Source organism: Candoia aspera, chromosome 6, assembly GCF_035149785.1.
Source record: "Candoia aspera isolate rCanAsp1 chromosome 6, rCanAsp1.hap2, whole genome shotgun sequence".
Classification (NCBI taxonomy): Eukaryota; Metazoa; Chordata; class Lepidosauria; order Squamata; family Boidae; genus Candoia; species Candoia aspera.
Genome location: NC_086158.1, coordinates 31,916,597 through 31,942,809, shown reverse-complemented (window position 1 = coordinate 31,942,809; position 26,213 = coordinate 31,916,597). Strand labels below are relative to the sequence as shown.

Sequence of the window (26,213 nt, the reverse complement as noted above, 5' to 3'; positions counted from 1 at the left end):
ACCAGCACCTTGAATTGCACCTGGAAGAATACTGGTATGCTGGTATGTGTGGCAGGCAGTACAAGAAAAGAACAAAACAAACTCTGCTTGACCCCAGTACTAATCATGCCAAGCAACAACCATAACTCCTCTCAGCCTACAATTATTAACAGGCTGAAGCCTCACTTTAAAAAAACATACTCCTAACTTGTTTCACAGTAGACAACATATACAGTAGCAAATTGGGTGCCTTGAGGATCAGTCCTGGGTCTTTTACACTTCAGTTTTTCAATTAATACCTTGGATGAAGAGGTGGAAGGAATGTTTATCAGATTTGCAGATGAAACAAATTTGGGTGAGAGAGATAATACTGCAGAAGGCATAAATCAAATCTAAAGCAGACTTGAGAGGTTAGAGAAATGGGCTGAAAGTAGCAGAATGAAATTGAATAGAAACAAGTGCCAAGCTATTTACTTTTGATATAAAAATCAAATGTGCACAGATAGGATGTGGGTGTCAGCACACAAGGTAGACAGAACAGGAAATCTATTCCACAGGAAAGATAAAACTATTTTTATTGAGAGTAGCTAGAGTAACAGATTCTTGCAAGTCTGATTGTGCTGTATCTTCTCCTTTTTCTTATACTTAGGGAGGAATCTGTTTGAACCGCTTCTGAATGTTATTTTGTTCTGGACTTAAAAAATGCTTCAGTCCCTTTTGCACTAAATTCTACTTTGGTCAGATCCCTCCTCAAGTACTTTACTGAGTTCCAAGCACCATACATCAGGAAGATATACTGTAGATTCAGAGAAATTGCATCGTATTCAGAAAAGACAATAAGGATTATTAGGAGACTATGAACTGAAGAAAGAGTAAAGGATCTGGGCATGTTTAGCATTAAGAGGAGATGACCAAAAGGGAATATGACAGCATTCAATTACTAGAAACAATGTCACATAGAAGGTCAAGACTGTTCTCTCATTCTCAAGTGCAGGACACAGAATAATGGGTTTAGTCACATATTGACTAAAATGAATGTTAGAAAAACTTCCAAACAAAAGTTTGACTGTGGAATCAATTACCCAGAGAGGTGGTAGACTCCCCTTCATTGAATGTGCTTAAATAGAGAGTACATAAGTACTTGCCTGGGATACAGAATATTAGAAACATGGAATTATTCCATCAAAAGGTCAATTTCTTGGCTACCATAGAGAAAAGAATAATCAGCATGGTGCCTTTGAACATATTTACTGTATATGCAAAGGATCCTCTCATGATACTTACCAGATGCTCTACCTGCCCTGACTGTATTTTTTAAAGATGCTTTTCCAATGAACAAACAAACAAGCAACTGGCATGGTGCAAAGTACTGGTGACAACTCCTGTGAATACAGTAGACAGCCAAGAAAACATACAAATGGACCATTGAACAAATAAACCCAGAATTCTCACTCAAGGCACAAATGACCAGGCTTAAATTAACCTACTTTGGACACGTTACATGAAGACCTAGATCATCATGGAGAAAATCTATCGATATGGTCACTAAGAGTCGATAGTGATTTGATGGCACAGTCAATCATGGTGCAAAGTAAAGCATTAGTCTCCATGTCTACAGGGGTTCCACTGGAAGGTTTAGAAAATAAAAAGGAAAAGTGGCTGCTGCCCAGTTCTTTGCTGGGATGGAATGGAGTATTCTGAAGTACACAAAGTAGGAGAGTAACCCTTCTGGTTTACCTTCTTCACTTCATTGGAACTTTGATGAAATCAACCCTTTGAAATGAAATGAAGTGGCATCCCACTTTGCATGCTTCCACAAATCTAAATGATGCTTCATTGCTAGCACATCCACCATGGCAGTCATTACACACAAGCACCTTGGGTTTTAAATTCCATATATGCCCTTCAGCTCAAAAAGTTTTCTACTTTCAACAAAGGGTAATAGAACTATATTTTATTTAGCTAGATGGCTGTTTTGGAAAGTTCACAGAAAGGAGGCCTGATTGTGCTTCTGCTTGCAAAGTATAAAATTTCAAAGCCCACAACAAATGATGGAAGTCCCAGAATCAATTCCCAGACAGTCCCAATAACCACAAAAGAACCACAGTGTAAATAAAATACCCATTTCTCTCATACCACCAACACTGGCAGATGCCTAAAATCTTCTCACATAACAATGTGAAGAGAACTGGCAATGCTCAATGTCCCTGGCAGCATTGAGACTTATCACAGGATCCATCATTCAGGCTGTGCTTTGTAAACTATAGGATATTCTTTGTCAGGGTTTGAAAGTATGTCTCTAACATTCTAATTTCACAAAAGCATTCTAAAATTTCTTTTCCCCTCAAATGCCTTTGTAGTGCAAATATATGGGAAAACAGTTCAATGGGCACAGTTGATAAAGGCTACAATTGTCGCAAAGTAGAAGGCCAAGTAGCAGAGCAAAAGCTACCTCCTGCCTCTCTGCTAAAATTATTTGATTATGTTTTGCCTTTAAAGAGGAAAACATTGGAATATTGGTCCCTTACATAGAAGATGGAGAAAATCTATCTATGTGGTTGCTAGGAGTCGAAAATGACTTGATGACACATAATCAATCACATAGAAAATACTTATTCAAATAATGATTGGATTTGCAAAATATGTACATATTTTAAATTCATTTAAATTGCTTTTAGTTAGAAAACAAAGCTGGGATTTTCGTGAGATTGTACTTTATCTTCTCTATGTATAAATCTGGAAGTGCAGCTGTTGGCAAAGAACACTATCAAAATACTGTTTCCTTGGGAGAGAGAGAAAAGTTAGGGATAACATGCCTGGCTTGCAAAAGTCCAGGGACTGCTAGAGGATAGCAAAAAGTCAGAATATCCCTCTATTGCTCAGTGTTTGCTTGGATTTTTGCAGTCAAAAATATGTATGCCTAAGAAAACTGTCACTAAAGCAACTGTAAATGTTAAATGAGAAAAGATTTTGAACTCCAATAACATCACAATAAAATGCATGGAAAAATTTCCAGTGAACTCAACAGATCTGGATTAGCTAATACAGAGATAATGATTGACCCTATAAAGACTGAATTGTTTATAAGGATAGTGTATATATCAATGTTTGCTGATATTTGCTACTGTGTAACTTCTGGACAATAAAGGTAAAAGAATAGGGCTTAAACTGAGTATCAGAAAAATAACAACTGGTATGAGAAGATTGCAAACATACAAATGATTTCATAGGTAGGACACACAGATTCTTAAACAAAGCATGTTCAGTCAAGGTTCTATATGGGAACTAGACCGAAAAATGAGCAGGAGGGCCTTCCAAATAGAGCAAGTTTAGCTTAGCATAGTTTGAGGTGAAGCATGTACATTACAGTCCAAACAGTTCTTCTCTTCCACATAAAACTATTAATTTTAGAGTTGGGCTCCCTAAGATTATTAGAGCCAGAAAATCAACTAACCATATCACCATCTCCTGTACATGCATCAGCATAGCCCACAGACCTCTGCACAGTCATACACTGAATAAATGGCCACCCTTGCTTTACATGTGCTTGGAAGTTAAAAGTTACTTTAGAATGGAAGAACACTCTTTAAAAAAAGTGTCAAAATAAAGTTAAGCACTATGGTAGTGCCTAATTTTTTTTTTAAAAAAGGTAGTGCCTATTTAAAACATAGCTATACTATACATTTATTCAAATGGTAATCCAGAAATTCTTGAATTAGCAAAAATACTAGCCCCAAATTTGTCAATAATCACAGATACTGCATTTATTGCAGGCTTCCTTCCAAGAGCAAGGACTGAAATGTTCATAAATCCAAGGGAAAATATATCTTTCCAAGTTTGTAACAAGAGCTAATTTGTAACTAAGAAACAGACTCTAACAGGATAATATTACCAAATGGTATCCTCCTAAGATTGATAAGGATTTCAAAGACAAATAGAGCAGCATCTAATCATTGGCATGCTTTTATCTAAGGGTTACATTGCTGGACAGGATCAAGTCATGTGTATTAAAGCACCCGCTTGATACTTTCAAATCTACAACAGAAAGCTGTTGTTCAAATGACCTTTTGGTAAGCTTGGATAGCTTCTACTTTTTGCAGGATTTTCATTAAAGAGTAGTTTACGTATTAACTTCTCAGAATCTGTTTTCAGAACCATCTTCATGTGAGACTAACACGGTAATAGATTTGACTTCCTAAACACAGCTGAAACTGGCAAATAGAGGGAGAAAATGTAGAGGCAGTGACAGACTTTTATTTCTAGGCGCAAAGATTACTGCAGATGCTGACTGCAGCCAGGAAATCAGAAGACGTTTAATTCTTGGGAGGAGAGCAATGACAAACCTCGATAAAATAGTTAAGAGCAGAGACATCCCACTGACAACAAAGGTCTGCATAGTTAAAGCAATAGTGTTCCTCATAGCAACATATGGCTGTGAGAGCTGGACCATAGGGAAGGCTGAGCGAAGGAAGATAGATGCTTTTGAACTGTGTGTCAGCACCTGCTCATTCAAGCATTCATACACAGTCAAGAAACTGGATTTCTTTGAACTGCTTTATTGAAGCATAATGAACGGTACAGAAGGCGAGCTGTGACTAAAGACTTCCTGCCAAAACCTACTTTAAACTACATTCCCTTAGCTAGCTCCCTTTCCTACGAAGCGTGTCACTCCCCCTCCCAACCAGATGGTATTCCTGTCATATCGCAACCTCGTGTCCTTGATGTGCTTATAGCCAAAACAATCCCTTACATTCCAACTTCACACACCCCCTCCCATCTTCTTCCCATCCTGCAACTTGTGAGAATGACACGATGGGAGATGCCCTGATAAGGGTTTCTGTGAAACCTTTGATCAGGGAATCTGACACTGTGGTGCTGAAGGAAAATTCTGAGAGTGCCTTGGACTGCAAGAAGATCAAACCAGGAAATGAAGCCAAACTGCTCACTTGAGGGAATGATATTAAAGGCAAAACTGAAATACTTTGGCCACATAATGAGAAGACATGACACCCTGGAGAAGATGCTGATGCTAGGGAGAGTGGAAGGCAAAAGCAAGAGAGGCCGACCAAGGGCAAGATGGATAGATGATATTCTAGAGGTGACGGACTCGTCCCTGGGGGACCTGGGGGTGTTGACGACTGACAGGAAGCTCTGGTGTGGGCTGGTCCATGAAATCTTGAAGAGTCGGAAGCGACTGAACGAATAAACAACAAAACACAGCTGAAGAGATTCTAATATGGCCCAGAACTCAGTTTACCACTAAAGGTAGAAAGACTAAAAAAACAGATCTTAAAATCCAGGCAGGTTGACTTTAACTACCCTTTTCTATTCTCTCACATGAATCAAAGTGTAATCTTCTACTACTCCCACCCAATTTCCCCTCTTCAGTTGGGTTATCATCTACAACTAGAAACTAAAGCAGTCAAGTTTTGCTTCTAGGATCTAGCTAGGAACCAGATACCTAATTGGTGCCAACAGTCAGTCATTAGGAGTAGTTCTTTAGTGATGAGATGATAATAATAGTTCTCTCTTCCTTCCAAAGGAGATTCACAGCACAGCAGCTTAGCAGTTGTTGAACCCAAATGCTTCTTGATGCATGCACTTCCAGAGAAAATATAGTAATTTATTTCTCACATGTCATTCACATTTTGATCACGATGATTTTTTCCTCATGAAAGCACACAATAGATTAATCTCACAAATGCTTCAGAACATACCAAGGAATATTGTGCCCTTTTAAGCCTCATAATGCCCAAAATGCTATTTGGAATTCTGTTCCTTAAAGCCTTGAAACAGATGAAGCAAATCTTACATTGCCTTTTTAATAGATGGCAGTTAGATTCTTAATTGACTTGGGCTTTCTCCCAATCTATGAGAACCATTTCTTCTTGATGTCTGGTGCTTGATCACCTACTAATATATTTAGTGAGAGTTTGATTGAAGCATGCTTACATTGTGTGTTAGAAGCAAAGTATACAATCTTATTTTTACAAACTTCTTTCATGGGCAAAACATTTATTTCTAGTCAATGTATGGGTGTAAGATTATAATAACTTCACAGAGATAATTGATGTTCCTGTTCAGAACTTTTTATTCAGAGCATTGCTTTTCATTGTTCTATTGCTTTAATATTTACTTTAATTATGATTTGGATATTTTAACTACTATAGAATTTTATGATTTATGATTTCAGTCTGTTGCTGACTACCTTGAGAAAATTTGTTTTTCGAGAGTGCCATACAGAATTTAAAAAGAAATAGTGAAGAGCTTAGAATTCAAGAAAGCTAAACATTCTACAAAATAATTCAGCAGTTATTGAGCTTTTTATTTAAACATTGTTTGTAGGAAGGTTCCACAAAGCATTCAAAGCACAAGAGGCACTTTAACTGATGAAAAATCATGATTTTAACAGCCCCTAACGCTTAACTGTTAAGGATGGGGAACTGTTCATGATCTTCATGCCATTAATGTACTTTTTAAACTTTTCTTACTTGTTATTCTTTTTCCTGGTCTTAAGAACTGCAGAAGTATTACTATAGGAAGAAGTTGTGAATACCAGCTTTCTTTCCCCTTTTCTATAATAATAATAATAATAATAATAATAATAATAATAATAATAATAATAAGATGATGATTTTCCACACTTTAAGCATTACAGATTTCATTGTTGCTGAATAGAAATGAAATTGTATCTGTCTCTGAGAAAGACATTAATATAATCCAGGCTTTCTCAACCTGGTTCCTTCTGGTTGCTGGAATTCTGGGAGCTGCTATAATCCTGCTTTCCCATGAGGATGGCAGATCCTGCTAAGAGGGATTTAAGAGACAAATGGAGAGGAGAATGTGATGGACTGTATTTTCAGGATCAACTTGATTAAAATTAAAATCCAAGTACAGCTTTATCCTGTCTACCCGATCCAATTAGAAAAATTGCTATAAGCATATTGTTTTTTTCTATCTGCCTTATAGAGATCAATAGTATAGCCACTCTTGCTACCATTTTTAAAGCCAACTATTGCAAAGCACCTGCACTGTTTTTATTGATACTATACATTAAGATTTGTATCTCAAGGAGCATAACTTTCTGTTTGCAATGAGTAAGTGAGCTTAAAAGAAAAAGAACTTCACCAGCAGGGATTCACCAGACTGCAGGAACAGGCTTAATCTGCACTTTCATTTTGCACAATACATCTAATTACAACCAACTACAACACCTGCTGAATTTCACATAATCAGTCTGTATGACATTTGGGACTATCTCCCACAATTCTCTTGGCTTGAACATATCAGGAAAAAGTATCTACAGAGTCCAAACCTAACCACAAGCCATTCAAAGGATAACAATAACTCACACATTGAGCCTTGTGATTATTACTAATGTACAATGTAATCAGTAGAAGACATCACAATAAAAGCCAGTAACAAGATGGGCTAGATGCAGAAAATAAAACTGAGTAAAACAACAGCTAAAAAAATAATAAACAGAATACAATTCAGCAAACATTTTTAATGAGGACAATAGGGAGAAATTATGAAAAAGCTGGAAAAAAGTTATATACTCTCTGATATCATCTACAGTATAATTTATATTTGAAATGTGTCATGATGAGGAATGAGTACATCATCATACTAATATTCCATTCACACCAGCCTTTTCATTATTAATAGCCTGTTACTAAACATCACTTTAAAAATAAAGCTAAATAGTACTATACACAGCAATGTATATATTGAGCGATCAGGATAGCTTTATTCACCTTATATTAAGTAGTCACTTCAGTTTCAGTCACTTCATCAAAGGAGCTTGTTTTATTCATTCTCCTGTTCCTTTGTCAAGCTAAATCTTTCTACATTAAGCTCCTACTTTTCTGATGCAAAAGAGGCAGAGAAAAGGACTATAAATGTTACACAAACATAAATCTAAGGCAAATAGTCAGGTTTTCAAGGCTTTCTGGAATGTCATCAGGGTGGGAACTGTAAGACCTCAGGGGGGAACTTCATTCCAGAGAGCAGGTGCTTCTACAGAGAAGACACACTTCCAAAGATGAAACCTGCCTATTCTGCCCAGACTACAGAAGACAAATAGTCCCTCCAATAGCCAGATCCTATGTCATATCAGGTGGGTGACCTCTTTACTTGTTACTGAAGGCCAGTCAGGGAACTCTGGCTGGGAACCATCTCATGTAAGGTCCTATCTAACTGGGTTCATGGTTGCAGCTGCATAAAAGTCTTTAAAGCATTGATTGAAGTTAATATTTGTAGCTCAGGGTTGAACTGTGGAGTCCTTGGTGCTCTCTGAGCCTTGCTGTTTTTTTTGCAGATGTTTCACTGCAGACTAGGTAACATCTTCAGTGCAAAGAGGGAGTGGGCCTTGCTCTCAGTTTAGCCACAGTATATAAACAGAGAGCACCAAGGACTTCTTTAAAATATACTCCCATACCCCACCAATAGAAGATTTCTTCCTTCTGATAGTATTCCTGCTGATTGAGTCCCTTAGATGGGAACAAGTAGATGCAGTACTGGAGGATGGTTATTAGACTTTTTTTTTTTATCATGCCACAGTATCTTTCACTGTAGGTCAAATAACAGCTTCTATTCATTGGGAACAAATAAATAAGGTACAGCCTTATACCAAGAAAGGTCACTTTAGCTCAGAAGTCTAGGCTGAAATAATGAAGCTCAGGGTTTTCAGAAGGAAGTCTTTGTCTATATTGGTTCTTTCTTGTCATTCCCATGCTGATTTCATTTGGTTAATCCTACATATGGCATTAATGATTCTGATTATCTTACCATTCTACAGTTTTGTAAGTGGTTCTTTGTGCTGTTGACAGAAAAGTGTGTTAAAAATAAAAATAATAGTAAAAGTAGATGAACATTGAAGCTATGAGTATGAATTTGTGCATGAAAATCAGAAAAAGCTAGTGTCTTTGGACTGGAAATCCCCATTTTAGTCTTAAACTCACACAGTAAGGTCACAAGTAATTAGTCCATTTTCAGGCATGACTATGAATTCAGAGAGAGATTTGTTAAATGTATGGCAAAATGAAGATTGCAAAGTCTGGATTTCTTTTTTTTAAATTTCCCTTTTGGAAGCTACAGCACAACAGGATATGTGGAAATGAAGTGCATGTAATGAAAAACAGGATTTTTCCTATAGTTAAAAAAATGCAATAGCTTAACTGCCACATATAAAAGTACTCTTCTTCAACCTGATATCATCTCAATGTGTTAGAACTGTAACACCCATTCTTTAAGTTTCAAAAATAGAAATCTCAGAGAACTCTAATAGCTACAGGCTATAGCACATTGTATAAAGGGTGCCAGTTTGCTGCTCCTAAAACCAGATGTTTCAGTTTAATCATAAATCTATTCAACTATTTTAGGCAAATATGAAGAGTGAAACAAGATTAACTTTGTTATTAAATTTTGACCTTTTATCAAAATATTGCCCTCATTCTTACTGTTTGTAGATAACAATAGATGTTTCTTAAAAGGAAGAGCAATTCTGTAGAGATGAGAGATTTTTGCTCCAAACCAATGCATTTTGGCAGTGAATAGAAAGGTAGCCAGACTGAGCATCTGCTTAAACTGAAAATATTTTTGTATTTTCCTTCTACATACAGAAGAAAAAAACAGCAGTGATTACAGAAGCTGTTAAAATTTTCTGCAATTTTTCAAGGCAGAGTGACAAGTGACCAAAATAGCACATCTGGAGGCACATCACTCATCACCAGCATTACCAGCTTCAGTGCATCCAAGAACAATGCCAGTGTACAATTCCAGCGCTCTTTCAGAATTGTGCAGTCTATTCATCTTTCTCCTCTTCATTGAACAGTTCACATTTCTTATAATTTTGCCCTACCTTGCCTTTCAATTTTTTAACTTTTCCAGGCACCCTTGACATATTTTTTTCTCTTGCTCCAAGTGAAAAAATATTTCTTTTGCTTGGATGTAACCCTACCTTTGAGTTTCTTGCTGAGCCATCAGAAGTGTGGAGTCAGTCATATTCATGGGCCCATTAGGTTCCATGGAACCAGAACTGAACTTGGAGGATAATTATCTCATCAGTTTTGGTACTCCTGGTTTGCTATTTATCCCTGGGGAAAATTGGGTTAAATACAATGTGGAATGAAGGTCTCGCATTTCAGTAGTACTTCATCTGGGGGTGGGGAGCACCAGATATGGTCAAAAAAGTGAAGATGGTGGCTATTATTATGTGACTTAAGCTCTGCTTGTTTTTATGTACACTGCATGCATAAAAAACAGGGAGACCTTCAATTACACTGTCATGGCCACCATCTTTACTTTTTTGACCAGACCCTGTGGATACCCCTAATTCTATCCTTATAGAAACTGCAATATTTATGATTAATGCAGGATTCTATCCATCTATCATTGAGACAGGCATCATTCTATCATATTATATTAGAGGTTCACAAACATTCCTTTTCTGCAAACCACTACAGTATATAATTATTAAAAGCTTTTAAGAATTACCATATATGCAGGGTCAACACTGAAGTACTTCCAGGCACCACCAGGCATGCCTGTCCAACTTAAGATACCTGCCAACTTAAGACCCCAAAATGAAATTTAAAAAATTATTTTTATATAACTGACTGACCCACCCAAAACTGCTAAAAGCTGAGGAGAGTACCAGATCTCATAAGATACTCAGATTTGGCATATGCTAGGCATCCTTATACAGCTACTACAGTGCTACAGAAAGAGGCAATGAAAATGCAGAACAATTTTCATGGAAATTAAAGACTTAAACTTTAAGTCTTTAACTTTAAAAACTCATAGACTGTAATATAAAAGCTGACTTTCCTATACCATCCCACATAGATATTCTCAAAAGATGCAACCTTTATTTCATGCCTTTGTTTTACTTGCTATTTCTGACCCCTTTTCTGCACTTTGTGTAATGTTGCTTACGCAAAAGAGAATACTGTGAGGATGAAGATATAAACAGTGCGAGCAAACTGGAGTTTGGCATGGGAGGTCAAAGGGAGACAGATTTTTCCATTTCTTTTTATTTATTTGTATCTTCTTTCAGTCCAACATATTCCTTACCCAGGAAGCAGCTTCTGGAGGCACATGAGCACAGTAAGGAAACAGAAAGATTTCCAGAGATGTTTTTGCTAGGGCAGCTAGTAGGAAAGGGCTGAGCAACATGGAGAGTAAGGTAAGAATCACTATGAACTGCAAAGTATGTACAGTGTTTTTCTACTTCCTAAAAGGAGTCAATTATAACTTCCTTTCTTTTCTCTGGGGAGGAGAATGTGAAGTCTCTTGAAGAGAGGGTTGCTGCACTGAAATGCATCAGGGAAGACAAGAGTATCATGGACAAGACAGCCAAACCTCTTCAAGAAGAGCAGAGAAGAGAACACCAACCTTCTCCCTCCCCTCCTTTGGCAAAGACAAACATATGATCCACAGAAGCAGGAGGATCAGAGGCAATTGGTCCCAGTGGAACTCAGGAACCAGTACCAGGGTCTCCCTGTGTGGCCCTCCAGATTTTGTTGAGTTCAAATTTCCTGCATCCTCAGCCACCATGCCTAATTGTGAAGAATAACAGAAACTGTAGTTTATTAGCATCTGAAATGTTATAACTATCATTCTTCAACATTGGTGTCTGGCTGGAGCTGCTGAGATCTGATGCCTAGCAACATCAGGAAGGTCGCAGACTGTCCATTCTTAACTTAGGGCATGTTTTCAATGGGTATGAACGAATAGCCAAATATTTTCATGAGCAATTTTTTAAAGTGCAACATTTAGAAATAGTAACTGAAGAAATCATTGTGGTAATGTTTCTGCCTCCTGTTTTTACTTAAAGAAGTGAAATCATCTGGCAATATTTATTTCAAAGTACAAGATACAATGTATACTTTGAATAGTACCCCACAATCCAACAAACTATGTCTACCCTTTATTTCTACCAACAGTACTCTGTCTTTAGCCCTAGCTTGAAGTTCAGTCCAAAACCTAATTTCTTCATTTCCTTGCTTTCTTTTCTCCATATAATGTGTTTCCCAAATCCTTGTGTAAGTAGGATAATTTGATCATTCTCATTCAGCAAACTCTCAAATTTAACTATTATTCAGACCCGTGTTTCCCAGTATCAGGAGAGAAAGAAAAGAAACTACATTCATTACAGTTGTAGATAGTGGAGATACATCATTAATTTATAAATGAGAATGGTTTCTAAATATAAAATTGTTCTTAATAGTCATGTTAAAGCTATAAAACAAATACATTTTATGGGATAATACATTCAGGAAAATGCTAAGTCTACAATTAAAGATTTCACTTACAGCAAAAGACATATGTATAATGATTGCAAATAGATTTCAGAAGGCAAAAGCAATACACTGTTTAGGAAAATAGTAAAACCTGTTGTTCAAGCAAGTATAAACACAGAAGCTTAGCATATTTCCTTTCCTAAATAGCTTCAATAAAAAGAATGCTTCTCATTCACTATGTCTTGAAAAGTTGTTTTGTCTGCAACAATTAGCAGGTTATAATAGGTATCTTCACGATGCCCCCTCCCCTTGCCAAATGATAGGCTATGTGTAAAAAGCATGAAAACAAAACAAGCTAGGATTTCCCCCCCTCCTAATTAGCATTCCTTAAAATCAATACACTGTAAACCAAAAATCTATCTATCGTTGGGATGTCTGCAGTGAATATCAAAAACTGAATTTGTTTGAACTTGGGTAATTTGAGAGAGTCACTGCCAGCAGTTCTGGTAAGGGCTGCCAATTTGGATGGTTTTAAAAGGGGACTGGAGAGATTCCTCCAGGATGAGGCTATTGATATTGATACAGCTAGCTCCTGAATCCAAGGCTGAATGGCTTAATACTGATTGCAGGGAAGCACCAGTAGAAGGGGGATATTCTTCTGTACTCCAAGCTTCTCAAATAGGACCAGTTGGCCACTGTGTGCCAATAATGCTGGAATATATGGCTATGCTTCAGTTAATTTAAGAGCCTTTGAAGATCCCATGTTCAATCTGTTACAAATTACTTCAAAAGAGCCAGTAACAGAAAGACCTGTGGCTGAAAATATAAAAACCATTACAAGCAAGTCAGTCTTTCCCAAACTGGTGACTCTCAAATGCATTAGTATATTATCAGCCTCAGGCAGTACGTGCATGGAACATGCAATATTAGACTAATTGGAGTAGTAGCCTGGTGGAAGTAAAATAATAAACCAATACCAATCAAAATTGGTGACTATTTCTTCTGTGGTATTCTTTTGATTCCTTATTGGAAGTTCGTTTTAATACTCCAAAAATTGTTCTTTCCTTTTAATTATCATTCCTTTCAAAACTGCTTTTCCCCCAAGGAAAAAGAAAAATGCAAATTTGCAGTGTATGTATCAGTGACCTTTCACTATACCATCATTTCTCTGGTGATCTGCAGACTTCTTGGCTTCTCACACTGTAGTACAATCCTAAGGAAACACAAAACCAGGGGGAGCTTTTTCAGATCAAGAAGTATGGTAGGCTGTAGAGCAATGTTTTTCAAACTTGGCAACTTCAAGAAGTGTGGACTTCATGCTCGCTGGGGAATTCTGGGAGTTGAAGTCCACACATCTTAAAGTTGCCAAGTCTGAAAAACATTGCTGTAGAGCAATGAAAATGTAATGTAAGAAATGTAAGAAAGCTACCACAGTGGCCTCCATCTTTCAGCAATAACGTAGGCTTGAAATCATCCCCAAAAGAAATTCTACAAACAATGTAGGAAAAAGAAAAATAAAGGAACTTCCTTAGCAGGAAGAGAACCCTTTTGGAAACAAAAAGACAGATTTTGGCCCAGTAATTAGCCCAGCTGGAACAACCTTTCCCCAGACCTTAAAAAGCCATTTGGTGGGGTTCAGAGTTGCAGATCAAAAGGCAGAATTTCTGTGACCTCACAGAACTCACAGAGTGGAGTCTAGCTATAAGAAATCACCAACTCAGTAATATTTACCCACATATTTACATGAGAGACTTAACACAGATCAGAAGGTAAAATGAATGCTGATTGCTTGATGTGAAGAACAGCTCCAGCTTCTGAGCCAGGAATATATACAGTACATAAAAATACATTCATGGGTTCCAAATGCAAAGCAAGCTGGTCACTTAAATTCCTCAGTAGGGGTTGTGCGGGAGGCTTTTCAAACTAATAATAAACAGGAAATTAGAACAATATCAAGACAAACCAATGTGAGACAGTGGATAACCGGAAATTCTAATAACAACAGCAGAGTGCCAATTTAATTAGAGCATTTTATGTTTGGCTGCTGCTTCACCAAGCTCCTGATTTCACGTCTAATTTCCTTGCTTTTTGATCTTTCTGTTCTATTTGCCTGCAGTTCCACTCTGTAGCTCCTCTTTCTAGCATTATATTTAAGTCAGTTGGCCATCTCATCTAGTACCTTTCTCTTTATTGGTCTGCTTCTCAAATACTGTTTATACCTATTCACATTTATGATGCCAGTGCCTCAAATTACAGTACATACCAACTTCCAGAGGAAACAGCAATCAGTTAACAGCCACCCATAAAAATGTCCTAGCTCTCATAGATGTTGAAATACAGTTTCCATCAATTTCACATTCTACCATTTTGTATTCACATAGCCCCGTAATTCCAATATCATCAATGCTTTACTTCCTGTCTCCGGAATGCTCTCTGTCTGGGATGTATTGGTGAAATCTTTATACACAGAGACTTCAATTTCACTCTGTTAATCACCTGACTTTGCACAGTCCATGCACCATATTCATTTTCTGGACAGCTCTCATTTAATGGAGGCACACAGATTAAAATGAGGCATTACTCAAACTACAATACAACCAATGATGTGAAAACAACAAATAGACAAATCAACAAGGACAGACTAATACAAGGTATAGTTTACTAGTCAACAGACAATCTGAGATTGTGGGTGGGGAAATAGAACACTACTGTTTCTAGCTAAAATAATGTAATTAGTTGTGTACAGTCCATCCATCCTGAAATATACTTTCCTCTCCTAATATAGGTAGAGTAGTAGATTTACAAACAGCTGTTCAGTTTTAATAACTACATACCAGCAACAACAAAGCATAGAAGAGAGGTATAACCATAAAAGCCAATTAAACCTGGCACCTGATGCAAATCCTCTGCTCATATATATACTCTGTAGTGGTAACATTATTACACTACCTAGTGATTATCATTGAGAACATCAGTGGTTCATTTACCTATTAATCTTCTGATATGACATTCAGCATACTTTAAAGGTATACTACATGCCAGTTTGGTTCCTAAAAAGAGACATAAATCTGCCATCAACTTAGTAAACCATTAGAAGTAAGCTTCAGCTTTCCAGGCTCTTGGTAATTGATCTTAAGGTGGTCATTCTTAAACAGTTAGTGATACATTCTAATACAAAATAAACTGGAATTCATCAAATGTGGCTTGAACAAAGGTGAATGCATCTTCCTATGCCCAAATAATAATAAGTAATCCACCTATATCAGAGATTTCATAGTAAATCGGTAATATTATAGATGCAGAATGGACTGGGCTTGGTCTCACCTCTATAAAGCAGTGGGACATGATAAGGAAGAGATTGTAGATGCACTTTCCCCCAATATTCTGTGGTTGGGGATGAGCAAGAAACATGCTGGTCACCATTTTCATTGGGTAGCCAAGAAAGGAGAATTTGGGCCCAAAGCTGAACAGGCTCCAGATGAGGCAGCATATGAGCCAAGGAAGTGAAGCTGCACTGGTACTTAGAGGAGCATGAGGATCTGATTGTTGTTTGCATTCTGACATTAATCAAATCTAGTGGTATATCTTGCAGCATAGAAAAAGGGGAGCTGAGTCATGGATTTTTATAGCTATGGCCATGGCTGAATTATGTCTGAGTCTTGATGGTGAAAAGAAAAGTGGACTTGATAGTAAGAAAGTTAATCTGGGTCTCTGGGTAAGAGACTGGATACATGGTGGGAGGTCCTTCCTCTGGAGTGAAGGGTGCAGGAGCTCCCTTAACCCCAGTTGGGGCTTAATAAGAGAGGGTTTTTGTAGGAGGAGTCCAAAGCTGTCCCTTAAGGCAGTGGACAAATTAAGAAGGTCTGCTGTGCTTGGGGATTTTCTCAGAGATCTGGTGGACAGTTCCATCACATCCCTAGTTGTCTGGTAGAAAAGGGAGGTGGCCAGGACTTTAAATTAATTATTCCAGTGCAGCCTTTCTTCAGTCAGTGACCACATGTGCTCCTTGATTTACTGATGAACTCTGTGAAGTGGAGCAAGTGAAGATATGTCTAGAATGATGAGCGTGATAAATAATGAATATGACCATTCACAGGTATGAGCCCATGCTCAGGCTTATACTGTGGTGACAACAGTGCCAAATACACTTACTTCTTTATGCTTATTACATTCATAGATTGTCAAGTGGCTCTGTTCATGATCAAGATATACTAGGAAAGAGTGTGTGAGGAAACAGTGATATGGCAGGCTCTAGTGAGATCCTTTATGGATAAAATTGCTCATCTTTGCTCAGAGTTATATGTCATATGGATAGTATGATGACTGGATTAATATTTTGTGGTGTTATTTGGGATTTGTTTAACATTGTGGAAACTGAGGAAGAAGACAGGATTTTCTATGGTATGGCCTGTGAGCTGGCACCTACACATTGGTTCATTTATTGTTATTATTATTTTTATCTAATGCATGCATACCATCCCACTATTCATTTTCAGAGTAAGCAGCAACATTATACAATCACACAAAACACATATGTATTGGTAAATTAAAGAAAGTAAAGAGATAAGAATCTAGTTTACACTGACACTATTCATGATACCTTTCTATCCTTGCACACTGTCATTGCTTCCAGTACTTCCATACAATTGCCTTTAGTTTTTTAAACTTCTTACCTGACTTTTTTCTAGGAACTTGCCAACTCTATCCAACCAGAACTTCTTAGATTTCCTTTTTCTCTCAACCCATTCACTCTTCCTTTATATATTTGTTTTGTAATTTGAACTTCACTCATTCTCTCTATATGACCAAATCTCCTAAAAATACTTCTTTCATACTAGTCAATTTTGTCATTCAGTCCACATTCCTTTGGCACTCATTCATTCAGGACTCTATCTATTTTTTGTTTGTCCATGCATACTTCTTAAATATTCCATTCTGACTGTTTATCACTATGTTATCCAAAAAAGAAGCTGGTTGTGTATATTTGCTACTATGTTCCAAACAGATTAGATTGATAGTTTCCCCTAAGCTCTCAGTACCAAAAAGCATGAATCATAACATTTATTTAGTTGTCCAAACTACTAATCACCTTGATTAGCCACCCCATAGTATTATGCCTTCTATATAAAATCGAGAAATGTTCAAGAGATCAGGAAACAGTATTTGGATTTTGCATTAAAATAGCTATATTAATAAGAATGTGTTACTGAAGGTACACCATGTTGTTTATTAGGTACATATACTTAGAACATCTTAGTGATGGATGCATTATAAATCAATCAATAAATACATCAACTTTAATAATTAATAAATATGATCATGCAACAAAATTTTCAAGTGACCTAGAAAACGATCAGACAGCAAAATAAGTTTAGCTCTATTTAACAAGGCTCCTGCCTAAAATATTAGGGTCAAATTCCAAATTGAAAGCAGTTCCAGGAGTAGGGGTCCCATTATCTGGACTACAAAAATCTGGACAACCACTAGATGACAGGAAACTTTCCACAAAGGTACACACATTCATTCCTATCAAAGCTACCTTGTTCTCTGATATATCAATTTTAAGATCCATAGTCTTAACTGAATCACACAATCTACCTAACATTGGTTGAAAATCATTTGGGTTCTCAGCCAACAACACAAAGTGATCTGCATAGAAAACATATATTCACATTTCTTAGGCAATACACCTGTACCATTACTATAAAAAATCCTTATACAATTGTACAAAAATACATTAAACAATGAAGGGAACACTGTGTATTCTTGTCTTACTCCCAGACAAATGTTGAACAATTTGTTAAGTATTCCATGTATTCTTATGCATGCTTCACTTCCATGTATATCAAATCACTCAGAATCAATTGAATTGGATCAGTATATAACTGCAATGAATAAATATTATCAAATATGACAAAGCAACCTTCACCTCTATATTCATGCAAAACATAGGCTTTCTCTAAATCAACATACCAATAATAAATTTTCTCACATTCATACATTTTTCATGACCTGTTAAAGAACAAACTTTTAGTCTATGCACCCTGTGCCTAACATCAACCTGCACTGCGTTTCTCAAATTTTGTTCACCTCTTGTAATCTTTTGATCAGAATTCTGCCACCTACCTTCACAGGCACACTTAACTAACTAATCCCACTGAAATTTTTGCATTCACTTTCTACACTTCCCTCTGTACTGGCATTCTTCCAGTTGTAGGCACAGATCAGTCTTCACATGCAAATGTTAAACCAATTTCACAGCCACTCAGTAAGCAAACCACATCCATGTTTAACATTTCTTCAGGACACCATCTAATGCTATATTCTCATCACTTTTCAGAATCCTCGTGTTATATATGCCTTCATTTTTTTTCTTGGAAGTTAACATTTATAGCATTCATTTCAATTCCATTCTTAGAAAAAGCATTATTATTCTCATACATATCTCCAAAATATTCCTTCCAACATTCTCTCATTTCAGTTCCAACACAAATAATTGCATCACTTTTATCTGTAATTACATTTACTCTGCTGGAGGCTCTTTGCTTAGCCATCTTCACTCTCTTCCAAAACACTTTTTAATTTACATCCACATCACTCTGCATTTCTCACTTTTAATTTTAAGCATTTTGTTCTCTCTTTAACTACTTTGTTTGCAACCCTTACTCTGTCTATATACACAGTATGCAATATCTTTCTCTCAACTTTTTTTTCTGCAGCAATCATAGTATTATAAGCATGTTTCTCATTCACACCCACCTTTACTGTATCATTTCACCAAGTAACCTTCTTCATTACTGTGATTCCTCACACTTCTATGGCACTCTGAAACATAAAATCATAATTTGCACCCTGCTCTAAGCAGCTTCCACATCCTCATTTCTTATGTTCACTCTTCATTTATTCTCCGAGGAGATTAATATGTCTTCTAAGACATTTTCACATAACATTCATACTTTCTCTTCCTGTTGTTGTTCATTTTCACTCTTGTTTCTTTCACTTATTTTTTCCTATAATCCCACCTTTTCCCCAAGATCCAGTTTTGACACTACCTAAAAATACTGTGTCTGTATTCAGAATCTTTATCACCCTTATACCCTTGCTAATTATTTTAATCTTTCATTGTAAACAAATTGACCACACTAAACCAGTCACCATTCTTATTTATCCTTGGGTTTCCAAATGGTTCAATCACTTTTTCTGCATTCTCTCATATCATTCCCAGCCATCCATTCATGTCACCTATAAGAATAATTTTTCCCTGGGTCACATTTAGAACATGGTACATTTTCTTCCCAAATTCATGTCTGGTTCTCTCATTATCACCTTTCACAGGAGCATACCATCCAGTTATCACCCACCTATGGATTCCTAGTTTCATACACCCCAACAGAAACCTAGGTGACACCAATTCATACTTTGTGACATATATTTTAGCCCTTTCATTCATAATTAAACCAAAACCTTTACTTCCCTATATATGTTCATCCAGTCTAATCCACAAAATGAGACAACATTTATATTTATTGCATCTTCCCCCTTTTTCTGACCTCCACTGCCCATGATGGTTTTGGTCAGCCATAGTTTTCACACTGTATCCTGGGCCAGCATACTGCATATAACTCATAGGGTTTTTATTATTATTATTATTATTATTATTATTATTATTTAGTGGAATTTATTCACTGCCTTAATGGGATTGGACTTTAGGAGGTTTACAGATATAGAGTTGGTGAAATACAGACAACTTTATCTTCTCTTACAAGATAATCTCTAGATTAGAGATTCTAGCTCACACAGAACAGTGGGAGGATGCTTGGGGTGAAAATGGGTTTCATTTATACCTGGCATATTGGCATAAATGTGCCCATAATGACCTGTGCTTAGCAGGGAATGCCATGCATAGCACTGATACAATTCAGGCTTATATCCTGTTCTATATCTTCCCTATCGTACTAAAAAGCATTATTTTTTAATCTGACCTTTATTATGCTGTTTTGATTCTGATGTTCATTATGATTATTGGGATTTGTATTATTATGTAAACTATCCTAGTGATTTTGACTGAGGAGTGTTAGAAATATATTAAAAAGCAGGATCATTTCCATAGCAACAATTTGGCTGTCCCTAAGCAGTTTATTACTTTGAAAACTGGAAATATCATTTGCTAAAAATGGGAAACAACCTGTGTTCATTTGGACCACAACTTTCTCTAATAGAATACAAATGAGTGATGTATACATATACAAGAGAGGCAGAATGTACTGATAATATGAACTACTATATGGTCATACCATGGGATTGAGTATGGAGTATAATAACACTTCTTCTGCTTTAATTCAGATATCAGCATGTCTATGAATTATAAACCAATTTGTAGCTAAGGTACAATGTGCTGGAGGAAGCTTGGTTATATTCAGTAATACATTATTTCTTTATGCCATAAAGAATTACATGCAGTTCTGAATGTTATTAACAACATCAGGGAACGTTATACCTGCCTTGAAACTTTGTGAGAACTCAGGCAGTACAGTGGTCATGGTAACTGGGGAAAAAACACTGAGAACTAGGTTTATAATGTAGATTACATTATAACCAGACCAACATAATATTAAGTAATTGCTTTCGAAATGTGGAAGTGGGGTAGACTATCTCAGTGCATCAAACTCTATTCTGAAACCTGCTTAAAGAAGGCAGTGAAAGGCCTGGGTTCAAAAGAAGGTATATCTTTTCACTCATGTCATCATGACTCTTTCAACCCAGAATAAAACAGATCCAGTAGCAGGAAAGAAAATATCAATCTCTTTAAACATGAAGATATCAAGAATGGTTTTCTATTATAGCAAGTAGTACAAAAAGTACTAGCAAAGAATATAGCTGTGTCGATTCCCTGGGGGAGAAGTTTGTAGTAGATGCATAGTTTCCACATATTGGCTATGCATTAGGATTCAAGTATGAAGATGCTGTGCATGATGATTAGATCACCAGCACTACATCTCACTGTACTGAGAACAAAACACAGAACAAATACCGTAGAATAGTAAAATGCCATTTTCTCTACTGTATACAAGTCTTCCCTACCTTCACTGTAGAAGAAAGTGAAAATTAGGATCTATAGTTAACAGACTGAATTTCAATTACAGGTCTTCACAGTTTCAGGAGTGTTAGCAGATGCTTTTTCATTCTCTTTCTCTACTGCAAGTCCAGAAAACAGAGCTAATTACCCCCTCAACTGTGCCCTCTTGATAATACTATACCATAATGATGAGAGTTCTGGGTCTGCTCATTTCATCATCGCTCTCCAGAGGCAGGATTTCATGTGACAATTCCTCTTGCCGTCGTCTACAAATATGCACACAATTCCTTTGTACCACTGAACGAAAGGCTTGGAGCAGAACAATGCTGGCAGCACAGCCCATAGCTGCATCCTGAAGCCCACAAAATAACTTCTATGTTGATGCTACGCTTAAGAAACAGTAGCCCGTTGTCCCTGCAAACAGCCTACAGTGCAGCTGCAGCTAGCCAGCTCTCTCCAATCATTTCCTTGGGCTGTAATCATCTGATCACAGCCAGATAGCTTGGATGCAGATATAGGAAAGATTTGATCCACTGAGTGAAACACACGCACTCACGCACAGACACAATTAAGATTTTGCTTTGCTTTGTTTTTTCTTTTCATGGCGACTGTTTCTGAAAATGCAGGAGAACTATCCTGCTTGCTTTAGGCAATAATCCCTCTGCTTTTAATTTCAGAATCACAAAACTGAGAGGTTTAAACTAGCCATTTAATAAAAGCTGGAAAGCGTGCATAAGTGCCTGCTAACAATCATATACAGGAACTGCAGTTATAAAGGAAGCCAGGAGTGTGGTCATGGAGTGAATGAACAAAACTCTGTGTACATCAGAACATTTTCCCACAGCTTTATTAAGAAGCAGAAATCTTTTCTCTAGTCTCTGCTTCATAGTCAAGGTGTAACAAGCATGCCGGTGTGTTAAAATAAATGGTCACATACAAAAAAAATATGACAGTATAAAAGAATTGTACAGAGCAAGCCGCTAGATGAATGACAAACACCTCTGTTTAGTTCTGACATGTTTTTTGATAATTTTTGTGGGTGATCCCAACACATCTAAGCTGTTTTCCAGAACTGGATGGAGATGATAGATGGATGGATGGATGGATGGATGGATGGATGGATGGATGGATGGGCGGGCGGGCGGGCGGGCAGGCAGGCAGGCAGGCAGGCAGGCCAGAGGCAGCATGTCTCTGGCAAATTTCTCTAAGATCAGGTTAAAACCAGATTATAATGCCAATCCCACATCATCACAAAGACAATTAGAAAGCATTTAATAATCATTAAGTTAAAAAAAAAGAGGCAACTAATGGGCTATTACCAGTTATTGGTGAGTAGAAATTTAGAAGAAGCCCAGCAGCACTTTTTCCAACCAACAAATTTTATGAAAAGCCAAAAGCTTTTGTGAGCTGCGGGTCACTTTATCAGATGCTTTTGATGGTCATGACAGCTTATGCCTCTTAATAAGATTTGTTCTTTAGAAAAATCATGCATCCTCCAGAATTTTTTGCTACCACAGAGTAACATGGTTCTCCTCCTACAGCAACTTAGTATACTGACTCTGGCAGGCAGGAGAAGTCCTTCAGAAAGCAGCTAAAGAAGTATTGGCAAATCATGTAAATCAGTTTGGATAGAGATCAAGATCTAAATGGTGTAGTTCTATGGGCAAGGGAAGAGCACTCAGAGAAAGTTTGCCCTTTGCTATTATTTTTTCCCTCCCAAAGAGACTGAATTTGTTGCAAACGATCTTTTCCTCAATAGATAACAACAGGAGCATTTTCTTAAACAACAGCTTCTTGGTAGATCTGCAATTGTATCTGCCTTCACTTTTAAAAAAAAATGCTTATAGTCACTCACATACAAAGGAGCCTGCTGTTTTGGGTGGTCATGGGAGTTCAGCCATTGACTTTCATGGGGACTTGAGCAAGCCTGCAACTCCTGCTGATGTAATCTTTGGAACAGCTATTTTATGAAACCAACTGCTTAAGAAAACAAGAGAGAGAATGGTGCTATTGCAGTTCTTTCAAATCATTTTTGCACAGGGGCTGATTAGGCTTTAATTGCTCTGTAATCTGTCACAATAAGGAAGCATTTCCATGAAAATATTCATGAAATGAATGAAAAACATGCTGTTCACTGCCGCTTTTCTTTTTCTTTTCTTGTATCAAGTTAATTCACACTCTTGCACTGTGTCCTTCTGCTCTGACAGTCATGCACTAAAGAAGTCCAAGGCATGCTTTTTATATTTCATAATTTCATTTCCTCAAATACAGTTTCAGCAGCCTAGGCACAAAGCTGTTATCAGTTCTGTTTCAAATAAAGAGAGTTCACTGCTTCTCATCTGCATCATCTGGATTCCCATTATGTTTCTATTTATCTGCACATTGGGAGGAAGCAGACTTTTTTGTCATATTCTTGGCTGCAACTGAGACCAAAGGTCTTGTCATGGCTCATCATAATATTATCAGTCTGGCACTGAAACTCCCTTCATGGCTTATGTCTTTTTCTGTTACAGTGACTGCTGTATGGTCTTGCTGATATTAATGTGTCTTGCATTTTCAGGCACTGCTCTTATTTTACACATCCATACAGGGGTGCTCAGAAAATGCTTTTATGATGTTTGGTTTCTATGGTAACAATATCTAGTTCGGCTATGCAGTTCAATGCAGATTATTTTTTTTCCCAAATACCCTTAAAATCTATGGAAGTAAATTCCTATAGAAGTTAATAGCACTGGATCAAAGCCAGTCTTTCTAAATATTTTCATAAGGATTGTTAGAAAAGTAGATAGTGCTTTCAAGTTGTGCCTTGAAACAAAATTGTGACATATTCACTTCTTTGAAGATCCTACCCACAAACTTCTTGATCTAAGTGAGAAACAGTGGCCATTTAAAAAAAACCCAAAGCAAGAACATTTTTCCAGTTGTGTTGCGGTAGAGTGTCTGTACATACAAACCTTTTAATATTAATAATAAAATGTAAATCACAGCACATGTCTCACTTTCCAAGACAGATTCTCAAAGGACTTCACATCATTAGTAAGATTCAGAAACAAAGGTTTAAGAGAGTAAGGTAAACAACAGGCACAAATAATAAAAAAATGGGTGTCAATATTAAAATAATGCTAACTCTCAAACCTAACATCCAAAACCCCATAAATTTGATATGGTTCAGCAATGCTCTAGAGAGAACTAGTAGACTGTAAATTGTGCAAGTGAGATTAGTTTATTCCTTTGATCCTATTGATTTTATTTGGAATTCTGTATAAGCAATTGAGTCCTGCACCAATTCTTTCTGTTTTTCCTTTTCCCAAATGAACTTTTATATCTAGAGTTTTGGCTATATTATTTTCTCATTAAAACCTTCCTTACCTGCAGGTTTGTAATCTTGCACAGCAGTCTGAGAATTTCCTACTGAATCTGTTGAATTCTTTAGCTTTGGACTTTGGGCAAGACAACCCAGAGAAATCTTTCTCAATTTTCTTACAGAAGACTAAAAAAAAGAGTTCCTGGTGTGAAAGGCTTAAAACAATCCTGCTGGATGCTTTATTGGGAGATCCAACCCAACTGGTGGGAACATATTTTAACAGACACCACTTGAAATACTATGCTCCCTCACAATATTTAACACCTGGCAGTGAAGTAGAAAAAGAAATCCTGGTTCCTTGGAAGAGCCAGAGGAGAACAGAGAATATGCTAGAGGAGGAGGATGAGATGGAGGAAGTATTTCTCATAATAACACTTCAGGAAGGACCTCTTAGTTGGCATTATCTATCCTGAAACCATGCCTTCTCTGTCATTTTTCCTTGCCTCTGGAATGAGGTTCCATGTGGCTCCCACCCTAACATTCTGGAAAGCCTTGAAGACCTGGATGTTTTCCCAGGTCTTGGGTTAGGGTGGTTGAATTAAATTAAGGCTGCCACATCACGTCTAAAAAAATCTGGATTACCATCTGATGGCAGCAAAGAATTAGATTGCAGTATCTCTTTGATACTCTAGCAGTTTCCTGGATTTTTGTTGCCCAGATATGGTAGCCCAACACATATTGATATGAGAAGATTGCTCCTCCATATTATATTACATGTGGGTATCAAGGCAATAGGAAGGAGGGAGATTTTTCAGGCTGAAGAAAATGCAGAGACACTACAGCCTCCAAAAGTAGGAAGGGAAGGTGAGAAACAGAAAGCTAAATTTGGGTGGCCCACAGGAAAATGCAAGATGTGGGTTAGACATCTGAACCTGTTTATTTATAAAAGGTTCTTCGCCAAGGGAGTTGATCAATTGCCTTAATTGGCTATTCATCTGCTTGCAATAAAACTTGGTCCTCGGCCATGTTAAGTGATTCCTTGAAAAAACAGCAGCCACTGTCTTCTGAAAGTGAGAACATGACAGCTAGAATAGTTATAAAGCAAAGTTCTCCAGGATATTGGACTTCAGTTCTCAAAATCTTCCAGCCAGCACATCTTCTAGAAAGCCATAGGTCAGTGGCAGAGCACCTGCTTTACACATCATTATTCAGTCTAATTCACTCTTCCTTCTGGCAGAAGGGTTTGCAGTCTTTTCTTTCCAGTGTAAATTCCAAATCAAGTTGTTCTTTATCTGGAAAGACATCATAAAAATAGTGCAACAAATCTTTATATGCATATGCATTTTTAGTGGGATTACTGTTTTAGCTGTTGTCAAATGGAATTCTATGGATACACAATGCTGCACTCTGAATAATTTGAATATCATCTTCACTAAAAACAAGGGCATGTATTATTTCTTAAACTGTTTTATCCCTGCATGTGGAGGATAGGCAACTCAACAACATCTACATGATTTCCATCTCCCTTCTTTTCTTGGATGAATAAAATTCTGTTTTATAATCTGCACATATACTATGATTCACTCTTCTGGCACAGCATTATTTTTCC

General features: G+C 37.1%; 1 protein-coding gene across 1 annotated transcript in view; it reads right to left on the bottom strand.

Moving 5' to 3' along the window:
* DOCK10 (dedicator of cytokinesis 10) overlaps nucleotides 1–21,677 on the bottom strand; it is a 154,127-nt gene extending 132,450 nt beyond the window's left edge. The window contains exon 1 of the mRNA XM_063306683.1: nucleotides 21,482–21,677. Coding sequence (XP_063162753.1) covers nucleotides 21,482–21,643 — 162 coding nt within the window. The 5' untranslated portion in view covers nucleotides 21,644–21,677. The remainder of the gene's footprint in view (nucleotides 1–21,481) is intronic.
* Between the last annotated feature and the right edge of the window lie 4,536 nt (nucleotides 21,678–26,213).